Consider the following 27,918-nt stretch of genomic DNA (forward strand, 5'->3'; position numbering starts at 1 on the left):
CGCATGTATAGACATACACACACATCTATTTTTTTAATGTGTATTAATCAGGAGTGTAGCTAGATTATTAGAGTTTATTTGAGTCTTCATATTCTATACATTCAGAAAGATTAAAAAGTAAAGTTTTTCATGTATATTCTATAAATTCAAAAAGTTTAAAAGATAAGTTTTTTCAAAGTGAGAGTGATAATATTCTTAATTTGATGTGACAATGTCAATGTGGAACTCAAACTTTGTCTTATTTTTCTATTGCCATGAAGTGACACCATGACCAAGGCAGCTTATAAAAGAAAACATTTACTGGGGGCTTGCTTCAGAGAGTTAATTCATGATGACCATGGCAGGGAATTTGGTGGTAAGCAGGCATGGTGCTGCAACTGTAGAGGATAGCTCACATCTGATCCACAACTTCAAGGCAGAGAGAACAACTGGAAATGGTGTGGGTTTTTGAAAGCCACCCTCCAGTGACACACCTCCTTCAATAAGGCCACCTCCTAGTCCTTACCAAGACAGTTCTACCAACTGGGGACCAAGCATTCAAATACATGAACCTATGGTGGCCATTCTCATTCAGACCATCACACTGTGGTAGATTGGAATACTTCATGGGTACAAAAGTAATTATTCTAAACACTGATGAGGGGTTTGAACAATGGTGCTTTTAAGCAATAACTAGAAAGGTTGAGTTAGTGTTTCCCTTTTGCTTTTTACATGAGAACTTCTACATAATTGACTATAATTAACCAAATAATCTTACTACTATATTTTGCTTAATTTATAGTCATTATTTTGGTAAAGAACTATTGTAAGATTTCAGGGAACAAATTGACTTCATAGTTTATAGCATGTGAACATATAGGTAAAAATTGCTAGAGATGAAAAAACTTCTATGTCATTTACTCTCAGAAATTTTATTTTTAAATTGAAACTTTTACTTGAAAGGACCAGGTTCTGCTTAAGGTTATTTTAAGAAATGGGATTTTAGTCTTAAATACAAAGCAATAAGTGCAGTGAGATTAAGAAAATACTCAAGAACCATTTGTTGTATAGTCACAGGCCTTGTGGTGTTGAATTGTAAGTCCTGCCAGGACAGCTCCTAGAAACTCAGTATCTGTGCGTCTCTAATACTCTGCCATCATAGTCAGAGATGCTATTTCTCTGCCCCACAGAGGAACCTACTTTTCCTTCCATTGCCACTAGGGTTTATATCTTGCCTTAGATATTATTTTTATTTCTGACTTCTGCTTCTTTAAAATTATCTTACTTGGTTTCACGAAGTTTATCTGTGTTCTTTAGTGTTTCTTCACTTGCTTTCCATGTTCACTCTTTGTATTTTCTGATCCAGATTCATGAGCCTGAGCATCACATGCCTTTGCTCCCATTTTGGCAAAGCTCTTGCAGGACATCTCTACTAGTTGTGGCTGAGAAACTAGCCTCATAACAGTAGTTGTAGATTGAGCCACATTGGAAAAAGACTTAGGAGTCAGGTACCATGGTGGGCAATGTGTTCAGTAGGCTGTGTAAATTCACACCTTGTTCTCCATTTGAGGACAGAAGTTAGGAAGCACAAAGGTGTTTGAGACCAACCAAGATAATGCAGAAGTGAGCATTGAATTTGGAGCAAGTGTCCCAAATGTTAAATATTTTAGAACCATCAGTTTATATAGCACATAAGACAGAAGTAAATTCATGTAAGAATTGATATTAATGTCATTGGTATATATAAGGAGAGATATATACCAGTGGTAGAATGTTTTCTTAGGATGCTCAGGTCTGATCTCAAGCATCAAAAACAGTGGATCAAAAGCAGGACTTGGTAATACATGCCTGCAAACCCCGTAGTTCAAAGCCATCTAGGACCCTGTCTCAAAAACAGCAAGAAAAATTAAAACTAAAAAGTGAGGCTTAGGAGAATCACAAGTTGAGGCTAGCCTGTGTACAGATGGAAAAGTTGTCATAAACAAATAAATGATAGCAGAGAGCTAGATCGTGGCTGGGGAGCTAACTTGGCTTGTAAAATGCCTGCTAGGCAAACTTGAAGACCTGACTTTGCATCTTCAGCTCCAATATAAAAGCTATGTTTGGTGGTGGAGAGCAATCAAGGAAGGTACCCACCATTGACCTCGGACTCCACACGTACATGGTCACACAATATTATACATAAAAAGAGGAAAAGAAATATATACCAATGCTATGATACATATGCTGGAGAAACATTTACCCAAATATTTCTACCTATTCACCTTTTCTTTCCCAGTAACCTGCCAAACACAGAAAAGATTTTTAAGAAGACAAACTAATGTCCCCATGAATACGATTTCCCATGGGCCCTTAGTAGTATCTAGCAGCTCTGTTTATTCTCCTGCTCTGCTGCAGCTGTTTCCCTGTGCTTCCCAAACCTCTTACTTGTGCTCTGTGATTCCATCCATTCCTTACTCCACTAGATGACTTTGCCCCCCACTCCAAAGATCAAGATAAAAGTCTGTAGACATAGGAATTCCTTTTTCCACCAACCAAGCCTGAAGCTCTTATCCACAGGACACCTTGCTTCTTGTTTTTTCTTTTGTTGCTTTTAAATGGCTTTTAGATAGAATTCATATAACAAGATATTTGCCCTTTTAAAGTGTATATTTCAATGGGCATTTAGTACATTCATAAAGCTGTGTTTGTCCTGAGCAATCCTCCCTTCTTTTTTTCCTCCACACATTGCTTAAATGTTATCTAAAAGTTTGGGAGCAGACATGTTCCTGATACGGATTTTTTTCATATTTTTCATTATTTGCATATATCTTCTGTTATGTCCTGAGGACAGAATCCAAATTCTAAACATAATCCATTCATGTTTCATATATGTTGCTTATGCATATTGCCTGAAGACAGTTTCATATAGGGTTTTTAAGTATTCCTTCATTTACTGCCACTAATCCCATGAAGTCAAATGTGGAATTTCTCACCTGTGGAGTCATGTCATTGTTCAGAAAGCTGTGGAATTTGGAGGTTCTCAGGTTTTTTGAATTAGGGATTCTCAGGGTTTTTTGTTTTGTTTTCCCCCGAGACAGGGTTTCTCTGTACAGCCCCTGCTGACCAGGCTAGCCTGGAATTGCTTGTCTCTGCCTGGGATTAAAGGCATGTGCCACCATGCTTGACATGGAGTTCTCAGTTTTATGTAGATATGATTTGTTGTACAGACTAGATTCTTTTCAACAGTTTCAAGATTTTTCATCATCAAATAAAAAGTTTTGGGCAGGCAGGGCTGTGGTGGTGTACACCTTTAATCCCAGCACTAAGAAAGCAGAGGTAGGCGGATCTCTATGAGTTAAAGGTCAGCCTGGTCTGCAAAGCAAATTCTGGGACAGCTAGAGCTGTTACACAGAGAAACCCTGTCTCAAAAAAACAAGCCAAAAAAAAAAAAAAAAAAGGAAGAAAGAAAGAAAGAAAAAGTCTTGGACCACAACTTTCAAAAATACTCCCTTTAGTTACATTTATATTTAAATTTTTATTTATTGTTATTGTGTTTGTGTGGGTGTTCATGCCATAGGGTGTGCATGCATGCAAGGTCAGAAGACACATTTGTGGATTCTCTCCATCCACCGATAAGTGGTACTGGGGATGGAATTCAGGTCCCTAGACTTGCAGAACCATCTTCCTGTAAAAACTTCTGAGAAAGTTATTTGTATTTACAGTCTTTAATGATGCTAATCTCTTTAATAATTAACAAATGTTTTGTTTGCACCCTGCTTGTCATCAACTTTATAGTTCATGTTCCTTCCCTCAGCCCCCATGAAACTGGAGATATTTTTATATATTTCTGTTCTATTTGTTGCTTTTTTTCCTTGTAAACTTGGGTAAAAGCAGTGAGCAGTAACTATGCCACAGCCATGGTTACTCCCCATGTCTTGAATTCAGCCTGGCACAGTTTTTAAGAGCTAGACAGAAGACAGTGAGATTCTCTATCGAATAGTAACATGGATGACCTGACTTTCAGACAATAAAGTTAGTTTCCAGTAGAATCTTTGTTTCTTTGTTAAATCTCATGAACACAATCTTCATTGTTCACGTTTCCATCAGCATTGCAGTCTTTACTCCACCAGAATGGTCCATTAAGATCAATTTACAGTATCCTAGGGTTTATTTAGCTCATAGATGATGATGATTTTTGTTTGAGACAGGGTGTCTATATAGCCCTCGCTGTTTTATAACTCATTCTGTAGCCTAAGCAGTCCTCAGGCTCACAAAGATCCACCAGCCTTTGTCTCCCAAGTACAGAGAGTAAAGCATCCGTCACCATGCTTGGCTAGTCCACAAATTCTTAATCTGTAGGTCACAACCCTCATAACCAAACATAAGAGAATTGTGAAAAATGTGGCAACATTAAAAGGTTTCTGAACGTGTGGCAACCAAAAATTAGTTCATGATTAAACGTGGAGTAGTGTTCCCGACAGCATTTGCCTGTTTGATTTTAAAATTGTTATTTGACTTGCTGACTGAATTTTTATTTTATTTTTTGATTATTAAATGAAAGTTTGGATCTAGAATTAAGACCACATTTCCAACAATTTCTGAAATGACCCTGAACATACTTCTGCCATCTTGTATTTGTATAAAGGGCCTTCTTAGCATTGACAGTCAACTTGAAAAACACTGCAGGTGCTGTACATTCTGTGGTATCAAATATTCAGCCAGCATTTAATTCTTGATGTAAACACAATTTGCTCTAGTTTCTAATAAATAGCAATATTATATGCATGCAAAAATGGTTTTAAAATAAAATTCTTTATGCCTTATCAGTAAATGTTTGGTTCATTTGCATATTTCATATACCTGTATACACAGGGCCATTAAAAATTGCTCAGGTGTAAAGGGATTATTAATGGAAAAAGTTTTAGGAACCTGCTTTAGCCTGCAACTCTGAACTCTTTCTCATTTCTTCTGTAAACTGGTTCCAAAGACTTGGGAACCACATAGTGAGACAATTTTGTGTGCTGCTGTAGCCAACAACCTGACAAGAAACAACTTAAAGAATTTGTTTTAATTCTAGCTGGAGAGGTAGTCTTAGTCTATTGTAATGGGACAGCAGGAGCAGCTCCAGGCTACACTGACTGCAGTAGGAGGCTGCTTGCTCAGTGCTCCGTGCACCAAGAAACAGACAGACAGGACAGGAAGCACATCTGGGCTATAAAACCAGAAGGCCTCCGATGACTTACTCCCCCAGCTAGGCCCCACCTTCTGATAGTTCTACAACCTCAACAACTGGGTGGGAACCAGGTGTTTAAAGGCATGAACCTGTGGGAGACATTTCACATTTAAATCATAACAGCTCTCCTCTTACTATAAAGTCTTTCCCTATGTGGTCACATCCCTATCTGTGGTTACAACTCATTGTCTAAATACAGGTAAATTCTAAATGTATATCTCTAGCCTTGATTTGTCCTCTGAACTCCAAATGAGTGTATTTAATTCCTGACTTGATTTCCCTTTGATTTTTCAAACATACCTAGATAGTGCATATAAAACCAAGTGCAAGAGCACTGCCTCAAGCCTAACATTGTTTCTTAGTGAAATGTGCTAGCATCAAACCCAGGGACGTTGTATAATCAATCATTCTCGCTGAGCTACATCTACAGTTCCCCTGGTAATTGTTGACCCTTTTGGTTTCCATTCTTAAGCATATATTGTTAGCTCTAAGATTAGTATACTCAAAACTACAAGCTAATACAAAATTCAGATGACAAATTTATTCTTTTGTCTTTTTGAGTTTTTTTGTTTGTTTGTTTGTTTGGTTTGGTTTTGGTTTTAAGACAGGGTTTCTCTTTGTAGCCTTGACTGTCCTGGAACTCAATCTGTAGACTAGATTGGTCTCAAACTCACAGTGAACCACCTGCCTCTGCCTCCAGAGTGCTGGATTTAAAGGCATGCACCACCACCACCCGGCAAGTTTATCCTTTATGATACACAGAATATATTTTTAATGAAATGTTAGATGGTTACAAAAGCAGTCCAGTGTCATATTCCAAAATCTGTATTACTACATAATGATAGGAAAGATGTATGAGATCTTGGATGGGAGAGATGGCTCATCGGTTAAGAGCACTGGCTACTTTTAGAGAGGACCTGAGTTCAGTTCTTGACAACTACTTTGGTGGCTCACAACCATCTGTGACTCTGGTTCAAAGGGATCTGGTGCCCTCTTCTGACCTCCATGGGCACCAGGCAGACGCACGCACGCACGCCTTCAAGCAAAACAGTCATATTCATAAAAATAATATGAAATCTTGGGCTAGAGAGATGATTCAGAGTTTAAGAGCATTTGCTGTTCTCCCAGAGTATTTGAATTCAATCCCAGCCCAAATATCAGGAGACTCACAACTTCCTGTACCTCTAGCTCCAGGGAATCCAGCCCTCTTCTGACTTCCATGGGCTCCTTCACACATTGTGGCAGACACAAACTGACCTGCATGAATAAGCATCTTAAAAAGAAATATGAAATCCCAAAATTACTTAAATGCATTGGAGATTTAATACAAAGGAATTAGTAATGTTTTTGCTATGTGCTCATTTGCTGTGCGTGGGTAAAGTATATATACTTCAGCTAACTAAATTTATTTAGCTGGAAATTTTTATTATTCACTTTTGTATGTACTATTAATATATTGTATCTGTTAATATATATGCTTATATGCAAGCACAAGGGAAACATTTACTTAGCCTAATGTATTTTATCTCAAGCCCTTTTGGTCTAATTAGAAATTTTTCAGATAGGCTATAACATTTAAATTTCTTATTAAAATTAATTTTTCTCTTATATAAGAGAACACACTGAAAATACAGCATCTACTGGTTATTTATGTGAAATAATGTTACCTGATTGCAATCTACTTCTGTTTTGTCTTAGATGAAACCGGCATCTTTTAGTAATCTAACACATAAATGTGGCTTCTAAGGAAAATACTGTTGGTGAACTTCATTTATGACTTAATTCTCTTTATGTAAACCTGTAGTGCTCCTAGTCTATAGTATAAAAGGGAAAACTGAAAACTAATGCCACAGTGCTTCTGTGATATGGCTTCTGTGTCTGAAGCAAGAATCTAGTTACTTTTAAATGAAGAGCAGGCCTGAAATTCCTTCACTGATGTTCAGCACTCATTGAGACCCTTTGGCTTTGTAAAATTGTTTGTCACAAAAGTATTTTATACTTTTTATATGATTAAAATTAATTTCCTTCCTTATTTTTGAATTGGCTTTCTTTTCTCTACTTTCTTTTTTAATTGGAAAAGATTAATGGAACGACGTATACGATGGTAACTCTGTTTTCTTCTTTTGTATAATCTTGTTGCGTGTCTCTACATAAGCTGTTCTGGCCACTCATCATAGTAACCAGCTGGGCCATTTCACCTGCTGGAGCCATTAAAGAGGACTCTCTCCCCCTAGATTAATCCCCTCCGACATTAGTTTTTTGCACTGACAACTGCAGCAGGCATTCAGAATTTGCAGGTGGCCAGTGTGACGCACATAATTGCCTACAATTTTAGGCAATGAATAAAAATGGTCTACATTACTTGTCAAAGGTTGTATATGCAGTGCCAAGTGAGATCTATGGGAAGCCTTTTAGGGTTTAAAGAACAGTTAATAGCAAGGCTGCACAGGGCTTTTTTAATCATAATGCATTTGTAATATAGCACTTTGATCTTCTCCTTGTAGGAAATGGTGTTACATTAGCCACTTTTAAACATTTATGAGTGAAATTCAGTTATAGAAGAGTAAAAGTGATTATTCTTAAGCAGAACATGTTAGATTTCATTAAAAGTTTTCGGCTTGCCCCTTCCTTGTTAAAATCCATGGGAAGTCCTTTCCCTGGAGGGCTTCAAATCAGGATCTAAGGATACAGGGCCTTTTCCTTATTTTTCTTGTTGGTAAAAGTAAGATTTGCAAGGAAGGTATACTAAATATTGAGATAATTTATAAAAGTGGACATTTATAAGAGAATAACTGGCCATGGTAATATAAAATGCTCCCAGGAAATCTATTACTAATGATTGTGTTGCCACAGATTTTAAGAAATTAATATTTAAAACAAGTCCATAAACTATCTTTACAAAAACAAAACAAAACAAAAAAATTCCCCAAAACAAAAAGCCCAGATGACTCTCAACCGTGCCTCTTCTGGAAGAGCTGAGTCTGACCTTTCGGACCTGAGAGCCTTTTATTAGCACCTGCCTGTAAGGAGAGCCGTGCCACACGCAGCTTTTAGATTCAGACCCACAGGGCTGATGAGGAAAGGCTTGAAGGGTTCAGTTTGTGTCACTTGCTGTTTGCCGTTTCCATTTCACAGATGATTAATCTTTCTGTGAAGAAAGGCCAGAGAAACAAAGCACATTGGGCTCTTCCCGCAGTTACTCCTTCTGAATGCACACTGGCTTGCTAACTAAAAGGCCTTTAGATTTCCAGCAGAGAGAGATGTTCTGAAAGTGAATGCAGCTGGTTGGAGGTCACAGTGCAGGGCTCTTGCCATTGTGTAATGGAGGCTTTGGCAGGTTGGGGTGGGGGAGCAGGGGAGAAGTGGCGGGGAGAAGGTGTTGTCAAAAAATTAATTCAGAAGAAAAAAAGGTTTTGGTCGGGTCATTTACTATTTTGTAGAGTAAATAATCAATAATAGGTTTAAATTAGTTACTTTGTTTTTCTTTTTAAGGAAAAAAATATACTTTAGTCTCTCTTCAGTACACAGCCCGCATTTCATAATAGCTTGTGACGTCACGAGATAATGTTGACTCTTAAATTCTGTCTCTGATGTGATCAGTTGTCTTGCAGTTGTTCATATTGTTATGTTAACTAATTTTGCTAACTTTGTACACTAAAATAATGCTTCATCTATATATTTCATCAGTTTTATTTTGAGATACCAAATATCATTTGTATGACTTAGATCTCTTCATTACAAAAGTTATCTTTATTTTGAAGACTTGAAACTTTTAGTACTTAGTATCAAGTGCTTAAGTGTTCATCTTGAATTTTTTTCCTTGATTGTGTACAGGATATAATGTGCAAAGTCAAATCCTGGGTTATAGATCAGAAGAAACCTGTACGCTTCTATCATGATTGGAATGACAAAGAGGTGAGTTATAAATTCTGGTGTCTTATTACTGCCTTTGCTTTGATTTCTTAGAGAAGACATGGGGCTGCTCATTATTTTATATCTAGTTATTATACATAATTAAATTTGATTTCTGTCAGCCATTGCATGTTCCCAAGCTTGTATTTTCCTTTTCCTCATTTTTCACTTTAAATATTTCATAGCATCTAATCTTTTATAAACAAAGATTATAAAAATGAAAACGTTTACTCAGTGTTTATGTTCAAATTATTCAATGATTTACTCCGTATTTCCTCAGCTTTTCAAAGGGTTTTTCTCTGTCTCCTACTCTAGATTGAAGTGTTGAACAAACACTTATTTTTGACTTCAAAACCAATGGTCTACTTGGTTAATCTTTCTGAAAAAGACTATATAAGAAAGAAAAACAAATGGTAAGTTTTTCTTCTCTGGATATAGCCATATACATATCTCTAACACAAAGCATATAGGTATGTGTATAATGTGTTTGATTTTAATATCTTTTCCTTATAAAATGTTGAAAATGGTAAGAAAGTTTTGCCTTATGTTACGCTTAGAGATATAAATGATTTGCACTATGAGAACATTACAAAACTGAATTAAATTAGGAAATTCTGAATCATACATATTTGCTTTTCCAATTTGAGTTCTTTAAACGTTGTTTAGTTTTGCTACGAGATGAGAGTAAAATATATTTGGAATAATAGAGTGTTTTAAGGCAAGAATTTCTAGCCATATTGACTCTGCAGAGGTTGCAGCCGGGCATAAATTTTAAAATCCAGGTTGAATAGTTTAAAAAAAAAAAAGATAAACCTGAATGCAAAAAAGTCCAGATACAGGCTTGAAACTTGCAAAATGTATCAAAGTAAAAACTGCATCTGTATGTTACCATCCTAATATGTAACTAAAATGCCCGCAAGGTCTGTTCCCCTTCCTTAAAAATTCAAAGAGAACTCTTGTGTTCATGTGGGCATGGAGACATTTGGCATAGTACTCACTATGACTTCCCTCACTAGACCCTCAGCATTTTATACTATTGAGTCATAGAAACAAATCAAAACTATACAAAGAAAAAGGCCTGAATTCTCCTAAAATATATTGTCGGTTTCTCCCTGTACTTCATTAAGTACTTAGATGCACATGGTTTCAATTTTCCATTAAAAATTCTCATTTCCATATGATATCAAAGAGTGAGAAGGCTTTAAACTGAAAAATAAACATTCATAGACTGGAAGCCAAAACAATAATTAATGTCAGATGGTTAACTCCAATAAATCATTAGAATAAATTCTGTGAAATTACTGCAACTAAAAATGCCCTGTTGATATTACTGTAAGACATTTTGTGTCCCTGATAGGAAGCTGAGTTTAACCTCTTTTTTGGCAGTGTTCTGGATAACATAAATTTAACCTAAAAATGACGTTCAGACTGGTCATTGTCTTCCAGAAAGTAATTAACTTTAAAATATAATCAGTCCCATCTTGTTTCAAACTCTAATAAATTTGATGATTAATGTGTCAAAAATTGTTTCCTTTAAGAAGGAATTTTAAAATTTATTATTTGACTTCAGCTAATAAATCTTCTCATGGAAGTATGAATGGTGAGTTTTCCTGAGGCTGGGTAAAACAATACAGACATCAAAGTTTCCATGAAAAGGGATGAGTCAGTTTCCTTGCCCAAAGGGGCTTCTCACACCTGTATTCAGTGATTACAGGTAGAACTCCCTGGCTCTAATTGTATAGTAAATACCGTTTCCCAGACCCTAATGGTAGACAGACTGCTTAGGAGACGCCAGCCTGTGATTTAGCTGTCGCCAGACACCCCATGTTTTTTGTGAGACCAGTTGTGATGATGATATGGTTATAGCCCATTGAAACTACTCTTGTCTAAATAACAAATTTTAATTTGTAACAACATAGATGTATGAATGGTTCTATTTTATAAAACCAAATTTTCATGGTTTTATGTATAGCTAATGATCCAGTCTGAGGTTGGGATATGTGTGTTGGGGGGAGGTGTCCAGATCTTGTGGAAGTTAGTGTAATTGTAGCTGCAAGATCAAAGACTGGCTAACTGAGTGATGTTCCAGAAGAGAATTTACCACATAGCCATTTTCTGTACAGTTTCTGCCGCCTGCTGTTCCTATTTTCCCTCAAGCTAGCCATTGACTACCCCCTGTGCATCCCTGCTCGTAAAACATGATTGAGGAAGTATTTGTCATGTATTTATGAGTGGGAAACACTGTGTGATAGGGAATGGCATCTACTGGAGCCAGAAAGATTGCCACTTTCCTTCCATTCAGCCACTCTGCTGCAGCTTTAAATCCTCTGTTTATGTAACATAGCCTTCATATTAAAGCGTAGAATGAATTTTTATTATGAAGGATGTGAACTCTAGGTTTTTACCATTTATAATACTGCAAGCAGATGTAAATAGTTAAAATTCATTTTAACTCCTAAATCCATTTGCTTCTGTTAGCATCTCGTTTTATAATTATTATTATTATTATTATTATTATTATTATTGTTTTGTTTTGTTTGTTTTGTAGCTAAGCCTCATTTTGCATCAGTTGCTCCTTCAAACAAAAAAGATTTTTGTTTCAGGGTTAACATGTTAATACTCCTGTTGCAAATTAGAACTGATAAAGGAAGCGTTGATGAATGTGCTCACAAGGGCTGGGAACTGCTAGGTGATATAGTACTTGCCTAGCATGTGCAGGCCCTGGGTGTAGTCTCCATTACCAAAAGGAAAAAAGTTTAAAATACACATGTGTACACACACACACACACACACACACACACACACACACACACACACACCTGTATTTTAATTGTGAGAAGTTATTTTCAGTGGTTAGAAAAGATCAGAAAAGGTCTGTGGCTTTGACCCCAAGAGGAAGACTATCTTCATTTTAGCAGGCAACATATCTAGACTGATAAACATTTTGGTTACTGGCTACAATTCCCTTTAAATTGAAATGGTAGCATTTTTTTTAATGTCAGTTTTTTTTTTTTAAAGAAGCATTTTGATAGATAAGGCTATTTATACTAACTAGAGGCATACTGACCTTTTGAAAGGTAAAAACTAGAGTGAGTCCAGGTTTCTACTGTGTTAGCAGTGCTGAATTCATTATTTCATTGATGGATGATTAAGACCTCAGTCCTGAAGAGAGGCTGATGTGGCAGCCAGTTTGACTGTAGCTGTGTTTTGATCAGATGACAGTAATCAAGATGCTGTGAAAAGAATCCACAGAGACCATTAATAGTATTACAAATGAATAAATAAAACTATCTAGAAATTTTTGTTGATTTGGTAGGTGCTAATGATTTTTTAACAATTTATTTTCTAAACATGAGCAGTTGTTACAAGCAAGATCATACACAGTATTAATTTTCATTTTAGATTGCATAGTGAGTCATGGTGTTGAGCAGGTAGCGGACATTAAAACTGTCAAACCACTGCTTAATTGGAGGTTTAAATTTCAATCTTTGCACCTTTGCTGCTCTGTTAGTAATATATGCTGTCCAATTATGGAATCAGTAGAACAAACTAATTTTAGATATTTTTACACCTAATAGCTACCAATTATGTTTTATTTTGTGTTATCCTATCCTTTCTTTACCTTTCTGTAAACTATTGATGAGGACGGTTGAGTTTTGTTGTTTTGTACCACATAGATGTTCATCTAGAAATACTAGTAAATTTAAAACTGAAAACATACACAATTCTTATATACATCTTGGTTAATAAGTGAGTCATTTTAAGTGATGAAATTGTTTCAAGATTCATAGATAAATATTTGGAACTTTTTTCAAGCTTTAGAGCAATCATAGGCAATATGTCAAGTTTAATCCAATGAATTTTAAACTCACAAAAGTTTTATTACTAACCCTTATACTACTATATATATATATATAATATATATATATATATATATATATATATGATTCAAGTTTTGGATTTTGGTTTGGTTTTTGGTTTTTCGAGACAGGGTTTCTCTGTGTAGTCCTGGCTGTCCTGGAACTTGCTCTGTAGTCCAGGCTGGCCTAGAACTCAGAGATCCACCTGCCTCTGCCTCCACAGTGCTAGCATTAAAGGCCTGTGCCACCACACCTGGCTTTGATTCAGGTTTTTTTCCTACCCAACTTTCTGCTTTTGTTAGTTTTCCATATTTGTTTACAAAACCAAAAATAACTTTAGGATGATATATATTGTGTAACTACTAGAGAGGAAAATCATGGAATAGATTTAATCTTTTCCTACTTTACTTTCTTTTTATTTGTTTGTTTTTGAGACAGGGTTTCTCTGTATAACAGTCCCAGTTGTCCTGGAACTGTGTGTGTAACCATGCCTGACACCAAATTGCGTATTAGTGTAAATTCAGTTTATGTATTTGCATATATATGTACGTGGCGGGTGCCTGGGCATGCTTGTAGCCATCAGAGGACAGCTTAGGGAGTTGGGACTCTCCTACCCCTGTATGGTTGGGCCCTGGGATGGAATTCAGGATATCAAGCTTGGTGGCAAGTACCTTTACCCACTGAGCCATCTCACCAGCCTCTGAATTATGTTTTAGGTGTATTTTTGCATTTTAATACAGTTTTCATGTAATAATATTTGTGAATTTCTGTTTTGTTTTGTTGTTCTTTTATAAAGCCCAGATTGGCCTTAAATTTGAAGCAATCCTCTTGCCTCAGCCTCTCAAACACAGGGACAATGGGTGAGCCAAACAGAAGTTTGGTTTTCGTTAAACAGTTTGGCTACTCTTTCAGCAATTTCAGATTCTTATCAAGGGACTAGTATATTAGTACACATTATGAGAATGGTAATTATAGAAGTGTGTCATTCTGTATAAAGAAAAGACTACTGTCCCCACAATAAATGCATATGTGGAGGTCTGTTTACATATTTTTTTGTTATAAAACTGTTTATTGGTTACCAAAACCATTGGACCTCTTATCAAATGCCGCTTGGTAACAAAATCTTATCACAGTTTAATAAAAAAGAAAGAAAAGAAAGCAAGCTAACTATTTGTCTCAGAGTCATTAGTTAGGCTTTCAGCAAGGTCACTTAATCCAGACTTGTTTAGTGCGCTGATCAGGTTATCTGTTGTTGCCTGAGCTCCTTCTTGATCTTGCCAGGCAACAAGGAGCTGCTTGGCCCTCATCTTCATGTCTTCACTGTCATACTCAATCTGGCAGATCACAACGATCAAGTTGTTGGAGTCTGTTTACATTTTGTTTAATATGATTTATGGCAAATTCCTTCTATTTGCAGGGTAGGTCATTAATTTTTTTAAAAAATAATACATTAGGAACATAAGTTTTAATTTTCATAAGCATCATCTACTAACAATGATTTCTGAGTGATGTAATTCATGAAATGTATAGGATTAGTTTCTCTATATAAGCAGGAAATATTTCATAATTTTTTCTAGCTTTAAGAGATTAAAAGGTTTAAGCCCTTTTTAAAAGACAACAAGTATTTCATAGAATTCTCTCAATGGTTCAAGTGTACATTTCCTCACACACCAGTGGTTCTCAACCTTTCCAGTGTTGCAATCCTTTAACAGTTCCTCATGTTGTGGTGACCCCCAACCATAAAGTATTTTCATTGCTATTTCATAACTGTGATTTTGCTACTGTTATGAATCATAAAGCAAGTATCTGTGTTTTGAGACCCCAGTGAAAGGGTTACTCCCAAGAGGGGTCTCAACCCACAGGTTGAGAACTTGTTATACATGGATATAGACACCTGTGATCTAGAAAACAAAAGAATTATGTTTGATTCTGCAGTGTTCTACAGATTACCGATGGCTCACTTGTGTTCATGAAGAATTTCTCTGATGCCCTGTCCCTGCTCACTAGAAGATAATTCAAGACAAACTCCTTGAAAACCTATGTACCAAAGATTAAGAACCTCAGATCTGATTTTGTTTCCAAAACAATGAGTTGAGATGAGCCATAATCAAGAATGGGAATTTGGGGGCAGGAGAGATGGCTTGGTGGTTAAAAACACTGTGGTTAAGAGGCCCTGGATTCTGTTCCTAGTACCCATGTAGTGACTCATAACCATCTGTAACTCCAGTCCCAGGGGATCCAACACTTTTCTTCTGGTCTCCATTGACGTCAGAAATGCATGCAGACAAAGCATCCATACACATTAAATAGAGTAATTAAAATAAAGAATGGGAACCTGACTAGCTGTTGGTAGAAGTGGAGGAGAATTTGAAGTTCAGAAACTGTGAGACTGTTGGGAATTGAGACAGAGCCTTACAGGGATCAAATAGAGTCTTAGGTGGTATACATGTTTGCCTGGGACAAGGCAAAGGAGAAAGCTCATTTGTACTATTTCAATATTTTGTTCATTATGCCCTACCTGTGCAGGATCGAAGAACATATTACTTTCTCTGACCTTTATCCTTGTACTATATATTCTCTAGGTACAAGGCTTACATTTAGAGTTGTAGTTTACCAGAATTTGAAGGCTATCCCAAAATGCTGGATAGCATTAATAATGTTGTTTAATAAGAAAAATGAACTTTCAGAAGCTCTTATACTTTAGTGGTAAATGATGTGATCAAGAAGTTTGATTTATTGGGGAAAATATTGCTTTGCCAGGTGTGGTACAGGACTAGGGAGACAGGGCCAAGTGGATCTCTGAGTTAAAGGCCATCCAGGACAACCTAGGGAGACTGTTACAAGAGGAAGGAAAACAGAATAGAAAATTAATTACAATTTGAGATAATGTTGTGGTCTTTGCTACTCAGTGTTTTTGACCTTAGGCAAATTACATAGGCTTTCCTGTAGAGAGCACTTTGTTCTATTGCTCATACAAAATATATTCTATATAAACAAATTTCTCCAAACTTAATTATCATAGCTCAAAATTGCTCTAGTAACAGAAGAAAGGATTTGATTGTCCTGCATTATCTGCTTGATACTGGATATGCCCCTTACTTTTTCTCCTGTTGCATGGTAAAGAAAATACATTACATGTCATCGTAGCTCAGTAGCTCAGTGAGACTCCTGTGGCATCAGAGTGATCTTTAGTATGGTGCTGCAGTTTCACCATTTGTAGCTTAGAAGATTTGATTGTCGAAGCTTGGCTTCCTCTAGTATAATTTTTTGAAATTGTCATTGCATCGTTTCAAAAATAAATTAAGAACTTGTTCTTTTAAAAGCTCTTTGAAACACCTCCTTCAGTGCCTCTGTGTATGTGTGTGGTGTGTTATTTTCAGTGAAAGTAAATAAGAAGGCTAGCATCCCTAGAGTGATGAGTGAAGGGAATTGTCCCTGAAGTGCCATGTCTCCACGTGCTAGAATTTTGTTTCTTTTAACTTTTGCTTAGCATATGCAAGGCTTGTGCTCTATCACTGAACTATTCTCATATAGCCTCTGAATTTTGTGATTTCAATCTGAAATACTGCAGATTGGTAAGGAAAAAGATGTCCGTGTGGATATTCCGTAACTTCTCAGTCTTCACATTCTGGGTTTTAGACATTTCCCCAACTGGGACTTCATGGGGTGTTCTCCAGGCTGGAGCTAAGACCTGGCTGTTCGCCTAGTCTCATCCTTTCTCCTCGTCTCAGTTTTTGAAAATAAGGTTGTTGTTTTTTCCTGAGTCTTACCATGTGTCTTCGTATCTTCCTTCATAGTAAGCAGCAGCTGATTTGGCTAGAGCTGGGGGGATGTGTGCACGTGAAAATAAAACGCACATGCAGAATTGACATGTCTACATTTGAGACTAGTAATACTGCCTAAACTATTATGTTCTCTTATTTTTAAGTTTTCAAGAAAGCATCTTCCCATCAGAAATATTAATCTTGTGATATGCACCGTAAAAGCTTATTTAACACACATTGAGGCAAACAGTTCAATTTAGGTAAGACATACTTTGGAATCTGTGACCATTTTTCAGTTTTTCTGCTCAAAAAATATGTTCTGAGATAATTAACATATAAACTTTTGAGTACACCCTTATTTATAAAGTTGGGACTTCATATAGCTATCCATTCTGTCTTTTTAACAATGCTTTATTATAGCAAGAAGAGAAATGAATTTCATAAGAAGTGTCATTACAGTATTCAGGTGACTGGAGAGGTGTCTCTGTGCTTAAGAGTGCTTGGTCCTTTTCCAGAGGACCAGAGTTCTGCCCCCACCTGGAGAGGCGCATAACTATCTGTAACTACCCCTCCAGGGAATCTAGTGCCCTTTTCTGGCCTCCTCATACATGCTCATACATGTACACACATAAATAAATAATATATATATATATATATGTTTTGTATATGTTTGTGTGTGTGCGTGCACGCAAGAGCACACCCGTGTGTGTGTGTGTGTGTGTGTGTGTGTGTGTGTGTGTGTGTGTGTGTGTGTGTTAGCTGGAGAGATAGTTTAGCAGTTAATTTGGTTTAAAGCACAGACATTGGGTGATTGTTTTCAGTGGCCTATCACTGGCTCCAAGGAACCCTGCATACACACTTAAAATAAAAAACAAATATTTTTAAGAGTATACATTTCAAGTATATGTTCTTTATAATGCTCTTGAGCTCACTGAGGGGATATGTATTGTTTTATTTTGCTTTTCCTTTTCTAAGTAAGTAATTATTGATCCCTTCTGTGTGTCACATACATATCTCAGATATAAACAGAAAGGCCCTTGCTGCCATAAGGCTATTGTCTCATGGTAGCAGACATTCCACAAGACATTAAACATAATGTCTAGAAATTATTAGAAAAATGAATAAAAGCAAGACAGTTAAGGGCTGCCATCTTTCCTGGTGGAGATAGGGAAGATCTCAAGAAGTAAGGGGCAGGCACACCGAAAATCTGACCAGGGAAAGAGCGTAGGTAGAGTCAGCACAGGAACAGGTTAAAACAGGGAGGTTGAGCGGGAGACAGTGGTCAGTGCAACCATGGTGAGACTGGATTTGATTGTTACAGTGTCAAGAAACTACCTAAAAAGAACTTAGGATTCTTACTTAAAAATCATGTAATTCAATAAATTTTTAAGCATGTCCTATATGTACTTTAAAATTTGATGCTTTATTTTTTTCTACATTTAATGTCATTGGTTAGCTTTTCCTATGCCAAACTAAAGGGCATACCATAGATCACCATTTATTTAGGTTTCTGCTGTGTGACAGGCACTTGAAACTTAGAAATTGCTAAGACATTAATAATTAATATCAGGCACACTTTACAGAAAGAACAGTGGAGAGATTACAGAATATGCCCAAATACTTGAGTAAGTGAGTGTGTGTGTAAAATACTAGATCCAGCTGATTTGAATATTTATGCCTGTCCCATGTGTGATGACTAGAAGCCAAGTGGCAAGTACAGGATATAGTATGAATTTCCACAAACCTGACAACTATGTGCTGTTCTTAGGGTTTGCTTCTGATACTGCTGGTTTTGCCTTGCCTTGTAATTTAATATCTCACTGTTACGAGGCAAAAGCGGTCTATTTAGCATCGATTCTTAAGCATGTACTATTAAGTTCAGGCAGAGAAAATTCTGTGGACGCTACTGAAAACTATAAATTGTATAGAAGTGCTAAATCCAAATATAGCAGGCTAACTTTTATATATTGAGATGAGCATCTTTTCCAACAGTAGTAAAAACTGGTGATGATAATGGGCACAGCTACCTAAGTGTCTTTGCTAACTGCATTATTTCAACATTTCAAGTTGAAGCTTGAAATTAAGCTTATTTCAAGTTAAATAAGCTTCTATGATGAGTCTTACAGTCTAATATTTTTGATAAGGAAATGCTACCTAAATCACTTTACAAAGCAAATATTTGACCCATTTTTAAAAATAGCAAACCATTGTTTGTTAAGATTGTTTACTGCCAGGTTGAGCAAGTTGTAGGAAAGGAAAATATACCACAAACTGGAGTTGTGGCAAATAATTGGTATGCCTAATGTTGGACTGGGTGTGGACACCATGCCAGTCTACTCTTAACTGTGTACCACTTACGAGTCCCAACAACCTTATAAAGTAGATATTATTACCACTTCCCTTTTGAAGAAGGAAAACCATGTATAAGGACATTAAGGGAGTTGACCGGAGTTAATAGCCTGTGAGAGGTGTTAAGATTGAAACCTAAGCAGTTTCTGCAGAGCTTTCATGTTCTTCACTGCTCTGTCACCCAGCCTCAGCATCACATCATTGGTGATGCTGCCAGTGTAGAAAGGGCCTGAGAATGTGTCATGTGCCAGGAACAGTCCTATACTCCACATGTTATGTCAATAAAGCTTTATTATTGTTATATCACATGTTATACATATAGCTTGAGGGCTGGAGGAATGGCTCAGCAGTTCTGAGCACCTGCTGTTTTCCAGTGGACCCGGGTTCCGTTCCCAGCTCCTATGTCTGGTGGCTCACAATCATCTGTACTCCAGATCCAGGGGCTTCAATGCTGCCTTCTGCCTCCTGTGGGCATCTGCACATACATAATGTATACAATCACATAAACTTTACACAAACACATAAACTTTAGATTTGAAAATAGCATTTAAATGTATCTCTTATATTTGTAAACTTACCCCTGAAACTCTTTTGAGTTTAACAGCCTTTGTAGGGACAATCATTAAAATAGTTTATCTGATTTTGTGTAGAAGATAGGTATTTACTCTATTTTGAGGATATCTGCTTTCATGCTGGAAAGTTGGCACAGTAGTTTGCTGCTCCTAGGTAAAAATGCTAATTAGAATAAGGTTATGTGGGGGGGGCAACTTGTGAAATTAATCAAGTACCACAAGTCTAACCATGTAAAAATGTGACCTTGAGAAAAAAGAACAGAAAGAAATACATCATACTGAACCACAAAAAAATAAAAAATAAGAAAAAGAATACTTGCTGCTTTTGTAGAGGACCTGGGTTCTATTCCCGCATCTAACTGACATGGCAGTTTACAACCATCAGTAACTCCAGTCCCAGGGTATCCGTCATCCTTCTCTGATCTCTGTGGGCACCAGATGTGAACATGGTGCACAGACATACATGCAAGCAGACATTCATATAACACATTACAATAAAATAAATAATCTTTAAGAAAACAAAAGATAACTGCTTTCTCCAGCTACTGGTTTGTTTCTTTGCCTTCTGGTCTGGAGATCAAACTTGGGCCTCAGGTGTTCTACCACTGACCTACACTTCCAGTCCCATGTGTGCTTTAACCTCATTCTAATTTACTGCACTCATCACATTTTCAATAACAAGGATTTGTTTTTATATTTTTTTTAATTATTTTATTGTTGAGATTATAATATGATATCATTTACCTCTTTCCTTTCCTCCCTTCGGACCTTCCCACACACCCTTCCTTTTTCTCCTTCAAATCATGGCCTCATTTTCCATTAATTGCTGTTACATACATATGTGGGTGCGATCGTATGCGGTGTGTGTGTGTGTGTGTGTGTGTGTTTGCATGTTCGAGAATGCATGCATAAACATATACATTCCTAAATATTTAAGTACAGCCTATATAATGTATCTTCTACGTGTGTTTTCTGTGGTGATTTAATAACCATTTCTGTGCTCATCCCTGAGGAACACTGTTTTTCCCGTTCTCAGCATAAGGATTTGCTTTTGAGAACTAATTTTTTTGTTTGTTTGTTGTTTTTGTTTTGAGTTTTTTGTCTTGTTTTCATTTTGATTTTTCGAGACAGGGTTTCTCTGTGTTTTTGGAGGCTGTCCTGGAACTAGCTCTTGAATAGACCAGGCTGGTCTCGAACTTAGAGATCCGCCTGCCTCTGCCTCCCAAGTGCTGGGATTATGGGTGTTAGCCACTGCCGGCTTGAGAACTAATTTTAAAGCAGAGATGTCAGTCTGTCTGTTTGTATGTCTCTTTTATAAAGTACAAGTAGATGGTTTGTTCACTGCTCTGTGTAATTGCTGTTTTAATACATAGCAGTGTAATGGAAAGAGTGTTACATGTGCATATATATATTTGTGCATATATATATATACAGCTTTTTGGGAGAAGTAACTACCATTTGTTAAATGCTTATTATGTGCCTGACTTGGGGGTATTTGAGTATATGCTGTCGGTGTGTTTAATCTTCCTAAGGGCCTCAGAAGACAAAGCACAACCTCCTTAATGAAAACTACTTAAGGCTTAGAGAAGTGAAATAAGAAACTTCATTAAATATTTGGTAGATTTCCTTTAGTTTGAACTCATGAGAGAAAGTATAAAACATTTTTGCATTATAGCACATTTTAATGCAGCAAAAAGCATGCAAAGAATTTTCTCTGTTTTTATCCTAGTAAAAGTTATACAAAACTCATACCTGCCAGAGAACAAACGTAATTGCAAAATTTAGAACGACATGACTCAACACAATTTGATTGGCTTCCTTATTCTTTGGTTTCTTTACCTGTCTTAAAGAAATGAAAATTAAATAAATTATATATATATATATAATATATATTATATATATATATATATTAAGTTCCACCACTGTATGATAGAAATAGATTCATTTTAAGTGTGATTTTTATGTAATTCTTCTGATTCTTTGATAAAAGCATCAGAATGTATGAACATGAATAGAATAGTTACTTATTGCCTGAAATTTGTCACTGCATAGTTAATTCTCTTAGTCCAAGTCCTTCCTTACATAGATTTAGCTGTACTTCGCTGTCATGTAAACATTCAGGACTTATATGGAATGGCAGCCCTTAGAAAACCTTGCTGCGTCTCCTTTTTCACTGCTTAAAACTTGTCCCTATATCTTTCTAACTAAAAGGAGTTTTGTATCTCAGTCCTCTATATTTTCTTTTCTAGTCAGTAGCTCCATTATAGTACTGTATAGCTTTAAGTAAATCACTTAATATATTAAATAACTAAGTTACATTAAAAGACAGTTTTTAAATGGAGATCAGAAAAGCAAGCTGTAAGAATACTTTTATTGTTTGAAAATGGGATTTTTCCCCCAGCGATATTTTAAGGAGTTAGATAGAACAGTTTGTATAACAGTTTCATATGTCATAGAACTTTCAGCGAATTCAGGCCAGAGCTATACAGAGACAAAGGAGGACAGAACAAGAGGATGCAGTGATAGCAACCATTTGTTTTCTTGTCTATATTCAGGAATAACATGTGGTTGTTTGAACCAAGAGCTTTAAAGGGATATTATAATACAGCTGCAAAGCCATATCTGTGAATAAAGCTTTTGAGCTAAGTATGATTAAGGAATTACGTGTTTTTTTTTAATTTATACAAAGAATGATTATTATTAATCCTAGGATATTTTATTTTGAATGTTATTAATTAAAATATGTATAGCTTGCCAAGTATTTATTTGTTATTACTTGGACATTTAGAATATATAGCTTCAAGATCACCAAATTAGATTGGAGGGTTCTGTAAGCTTCATGAGCTTGAGAAAGTGAAACAAAAGGAAAAGAAGACTAGTCAGCATTCTTAGCCATGTGCAGGGGATGTGTGTATGACTTAGCTAGGAATACCTGCTTTCTTGCAGTGTATCACTTAGGGACTTTTTTCTCTATGAAATATTTAATAGTTATGGTTTGCAGTTTTATAGTTTATTTTAGTGCCCTATTGACATCAAGGGTTACTGACTGTTTTATTAGTAGTTCCTGACAAACAGAAATTATTTTATATTCTCACCCATTTTTGACAGAAGATATAAAGTTTTGACAAATATGTATGGCACAGCAAGTGTCCAATTCTAAAGAGCAAAATAAATGCAAACCACCATTATGGTGAACACAAACAGCCTGAAAGCAAGTTATCAGCAAGCAAATAATTGTTGAACTGTTATGAATGGAGCAGGATGTTGAAATGGGGCATGATTGGCTGATGTTACATGTGTCCTTGATTACCTTCCTTGTGCTTTTATCCTAATAAGTGACATTCTTTGTATTCCCTGGGATGGCTAGACAGTCTGACACTGAAGAAGAATAAATATTGCATGTGGTACACATTAAGCTGTCATCCAAGACAGCATTTATAAAAAGTAACTGGAGAAATTCATAAGAAATTCTGCAGTGCTACAGTTTCCTGGCTCCAGTCATAATTGTCAAAGTTCCTGACACATCCAGGTCTTGAGAAATGATTTGGGTTTACAGTGGCTTGGCGCATGAATAATTATCATGGGTTTGTGTTCTCATACTGCCTTAGGATGTTAATGTTAGTTCCCAGAAGGTTTCATTTTCTGATCATTTTTACTTTAGGAAATATCTACACTGGCGATAGTGCCCTGTCCTCCAGCTTTGGCGAGAGAGTTTTTTGGTCATTTGTGTATTTAAAGGCAGAGCAGGAGTTTAAATGTTTGTGTTTGTTTTTAATCTTAGAAAATATTGCTTGCTTGTGTTTAATGCTAGCAAATGACCTTGAAAATAGTATTTTTATTTTTCTCCAGCAACATTGGAAAGCCTTCAAACAATCCAAATAAATACCATTTTAATCTATCCCACCCCCAAAAGCCTCAAATCACCACTTGATGTTCCATTTAAAAATATTGTATGCCTTTATTCACATACTTTTGTTATTTTAATGTAGTTCCTTGAGGCTGGGCAGTATTTGATTTATACCAGTCACTGTTTTCTCTTAAAATATCCTTTCAGAAGAGGACATAATAAATAGTACACTGGAATAGGCATGCCTCATGGTGAGGGGAGTCACGGCTCCAAAGAGAGTCGGTCTTCAAGCAGTGCACATCTCCTTTCCAGCCTCTCCGTGCAGTTACCTGAAGGGTGCCAGAACAACAAACTTTTAAACACCTATTCCTGTAATCTGACAGCGTTATTCTAAACGATTTAAAATGAAGTAATTAGCATTGCTGTTTCATAATTTAATCAAGAATATAACATTCTATCTGCTGATTACTGAGAAAATGTGATTAGATATTAGAATGATTTAGAACCCATTGCAAACAGGAAAATAACATTATATTTGTGAGTTTTAAGTTCTCAGCCTTTGTGTTGGATAGTAGGAAGGAAGTGAGATATACTCCATGTAACAATTGTATTTTGGGTTAGTCTTTAAATTTATATTAATTTGGGAGGTGTTTTTAGGATATTCTTGATACTTTGAAATCTAAACCATCCATTTGTATTGAAGAAACTTTTCTCCAAGTATAACACTTCTCTATGTTACCTATGTCTTTTAACTCTCTAGGCCACTACAGAGCACAAAATATTTGCCCAACTGGTAAATTGGACTGTAAGTCCCACTGTGGGAAATTGCTTTACTGTGCGCCAAACAGCAGTTATCTTAGTAATTGTACCCGAATTCTTTGTGGCTAATAGAGCGTGGACGTCCATTTTAAAAGCAGAAAATTATTTGTCTTAAATGCTTTTAATTGTGAAGCACCTAAGTAAAATGAGAATCAGCAGACTATGAAGAGGCATTAAACTGCCTTATTTTTAATTGTTTGTGCAGAAGAGTGAGTTCTTTTCCCTTTTAGTGTAACACTGTGTATGTCCGACATTTCCCATTCTAAAGCGGAGCTCTCAACAAGGAGCTTATCAGAGCAAATTGTCTAGTCCACCCCTTCCTCACTCAAAACCTAATGACCCTTTATCATCATGGTTTAGATTGCTGGACACAGATGTGAGAAAATACAAGTCATCTACAGGTAACTACAGTAGCTGCACTGATGTTCTCGGAGAACTGACTGCTGGGAAGATAAAGAGCTTCCCACAGAGCCTGCGACTTTCCGGCAGCAGAGCACATCATGAGCTCATACATGAAGTTTTATTTGCTGAAGACTCACAATAAGATGCATTAGAACATCCAGCAGGGACTCTTCTTAGATGAGCAGAGACATTCTGGAGGGTTATTAGTTGATGCACCAGTGCATAGCATCACTCTAAAAAAAAAGTTCAATGATATTAATTCTTTCTGTGGACAAGAAGGATTACAGCACAATGCAGCACTCGAGTTGAATTCTTTTCTTGATACTTATATAATCTGCTCAGACTCTAATCACTTTCTCTGCACAGAAGCATGAACTTCTTACTGAAAAGTTGTTTGCTTCTGGTTTTTAATAGGAAAGTAGAACAGCATTTTTTTTTTAGACTTTAGCATAAATTACACTCAAAGGACTTGTTTTGTCCAGGTGTTCTGCTTTTGTGGCTTAGATTGTGATCAGTGAGGTAAACTTATTTTCTATTTGCATGCAATTGAGTAATTTACCATGAAAAGGACGGTCGGTTTTGGCTAAGGTACTGCACCTGTAGCTGAAGTTTTATAATTGATACTTTGTTCTTTGAAATAATTGTAGTTTCATATTGCCTTAAGAAACTACAATGCAAAATGTATCTACTCTTTTTGTATATGAGATGTTTGTTTTTAGTTTAATAAATTTGGTGAGAGTTTACTAAATTGAGGTGAGCCAACATGAATTAGACTGTTTGAACTCCAGGTGTGGGCTTCTTTTCAAAAACCATTTGCTCATCACAGTCTTCTAAAAGCTAAACAATTCTATTTCAGTGAAAACTGTAACTCCTAGATTAGGGCTGCTCACACTGCATTCATATGTCAGGATATTCCTCAGACCACTTCTAAAAATTACCCTGTTAGTAATTGAAAGGTAATCTTCAGCAAACAGTATTGGTTCAGTGGTTTGCAAAGGGAGGTGGTGGGGTATTCAATGCAGTCTTGAATGGGTGTATGTGTTACATCCCTAGCTGCAGGTTACTTCTTACAGACAACACTGAAATGCTTAGCAACTTAGAGAAGACACTGATTAAGTTATTTAGGCTTGGCTCCTACTCATCTTTCTTTGGAATATTAGGATGCGCTGTCATAAATAGCCCTTTGTAAATGGAGCCTCAAAGTTACTCTATATGCCATGAACCTCAGGATTAATTTCATGTTTGGCTCTAGTATAGAATGACCAATAAGCAAAGTAAATTTCGTGCCAGAAAGTAGAAGTGACAAATTATCTGTACATACTGCTGGTCATTAAAATCCCTGTCACTCTGCTGACAGCAATTAGTGTCACTCCTTCAGGAGATTTGTATCAGTGGTTTTTAGTTTATCTTTATACATCTGAAATACTCCTGGTATATGGCATAGATTAAAATAAAATATAGAACATGAAAATTGTTTGAGGCGGTATTATGCATTAATTCTGTTTTTACTTTGCTGTAAGATCTAAAGAAAAAAAAGATATTTGTTTCCATTTAGCAGCAAATAGGAAACACAGAACTCAAAATTCTACAAAGTACATTTCTTACCCACTCCGTGTTTAAAAGGAAAGAGACCAGAGGAGCATGTGCGCCATGAGATTGTTTTGCATTTTTGTTTTTACATCACCAGATTAAGGATAATGAAACCCATCTGCAAGCTGTAGAGCTGCTCATTGGTTTTCCTTTCTTCAAGGACTGTGTGTTCTATGATTTTTTTCTCTTCTTCTACAGTTTTTTTTTTTTTTTAAATTTCAACAAGATATACATAAAATTAAAAACCTTGTCTGTTATAAAGTTTTGTTTGAGCTTTTTAAACTGAGTGATTAGCAGAAATAATGACCCTGTCAGCCTTAATCACATTAAAATGTGGTTAACATCATTTAATTTTTTCCACTTAATATGCAAAAATTTCCAGTAGATTTGCAGTGAAGGCCATTGAAATTCCATTAGAACAAGAATAAAAATTTCAGGCATCATTTATTCAGAGAAGAAATAAAGGTCTCGATTGAGAACTGCTGAATCTTTCTGTTGGAGACACTATGAATCATTACATTGAAGTGTACCTTACATTTTGATAGACCTGTATCTGGCTTTTCAAATGGTTGGAAATCATGTTTTCTCACATTTCATGAGGAGAAATCAACTAGAATTGTCTGATTATTTTATAAATGTATAAAAGGGTACCGAACAGTTGATTTTCATGCCGCTTCAACCTGATTAAATTTTAAGTAGAAAGTTATTTGTACTCTAAAATCAAGATAACAAAAATGAATTTTAGGCATAGAACAGACCTCAGAGGCAATTTATAAAATGTACAGATTGTTTTCAAGTTATGTTGGAATATATTGAGAATGACCAAATGATGCCAGCTCTTGTTCCATGTTTATAGCTTATCATTTTTCAATCTTCAGCTGGTATGTTAGGCTGAATTGAATACCACAAAAGAATATTCTAGAATTATTTAATTGTTGTATTGTATTTATAGAATAAAAGAGAAAAGGCCTAATTTTACTTTAAGCAATGTCTACTATTTAAATTTCATTTGGCATATTTGATTTGCCAGTATCCTACATGTTTTCCCCACTGTAGTGTGTGTGTGTGTGTGTGTGTGTGTGTGTGTGTGTGTGTGTGTGTGTGTGTGTGTGTGGTGTGTGTGTGTGTGTGTGTGTGTGTGTGTGTGTGTGTGTGTGTGTGTGTGTGTGTGTGTGTGTGTGTGTGTGTAAATAGCTATCTGGAACCAGTCCTGTTCCTTGGTAATTGAATGATGATATGATGCTGTACTTCTTTTGTTATTTTTATTTTGTTTCTGAACCATTTGAACCTATCACATAATTACACTGTGAGTACTTTGTAGTGGGAAACACCACTGAGATTCTCAGGGAAAGTAGGCTGAGCATGTGCTGCTCACAGTGTCATTTCTTCTGGCCTGCTTCTGTGTCTGTGCAAGTCTTAAGAACATTTGTCTGCTATGGCCATACCATATCATCCCACAAGGATCCTAGTGCCTCCTCAAAAGAGGTATTTAGAGTAACTCCCTAAACTCTTCCTGCCTATCGTGTTACTGTGTGTGTTTTCTTTGGAGCCTTTATTACACAGTATGATCTTGCTTAGCTATCTTGTGAATAAGGGGAGATTGCTTATT

At 36.2% G+C, this 27,918-nt stretch overlaps 1 protein-coding gene across 1 annotated transcript in view; it reads left to right on the forward strand.

The window, feature by feature from the left end:
- Ola1 (Obg like ATPase 1) overlaps window positions 1–27,918 on the forward strand; it is a 129,766-nt gene that overhangs the window by 71,128 nt on the left and 30,720 nt on the right. Inside the window, exons 6-7 of the mRNA XM_027420176.1 lie at window positions 9,029–9,109; window positions 9,422–9,519. Of these exons, the coding sequence (XP_027275977.1) occupies window positions 9,029–9,109; window positions 9,422–9,519 (179 nt within the window). The remainder of the gene's footprint in view (window positions 1–9,028; window positions 9,110–9,421; window positions 9,520–27,918) is intronic.

Source organism: Cricetulus griseus, chromosome 6 (assembly GCF_003668045.3).
Source record: "Cricetulus griseus strain 17A/GY chromosome 6, alternate assembly CriGri-PICRH-1.0, whole genome shotgun sequence".
Lineage (NCBI taxonomy): Eukaryota > Metazoa > Chordata > Mammalia > Rodentia > Cricetidae > Cricetulus > Cricetulus griseus.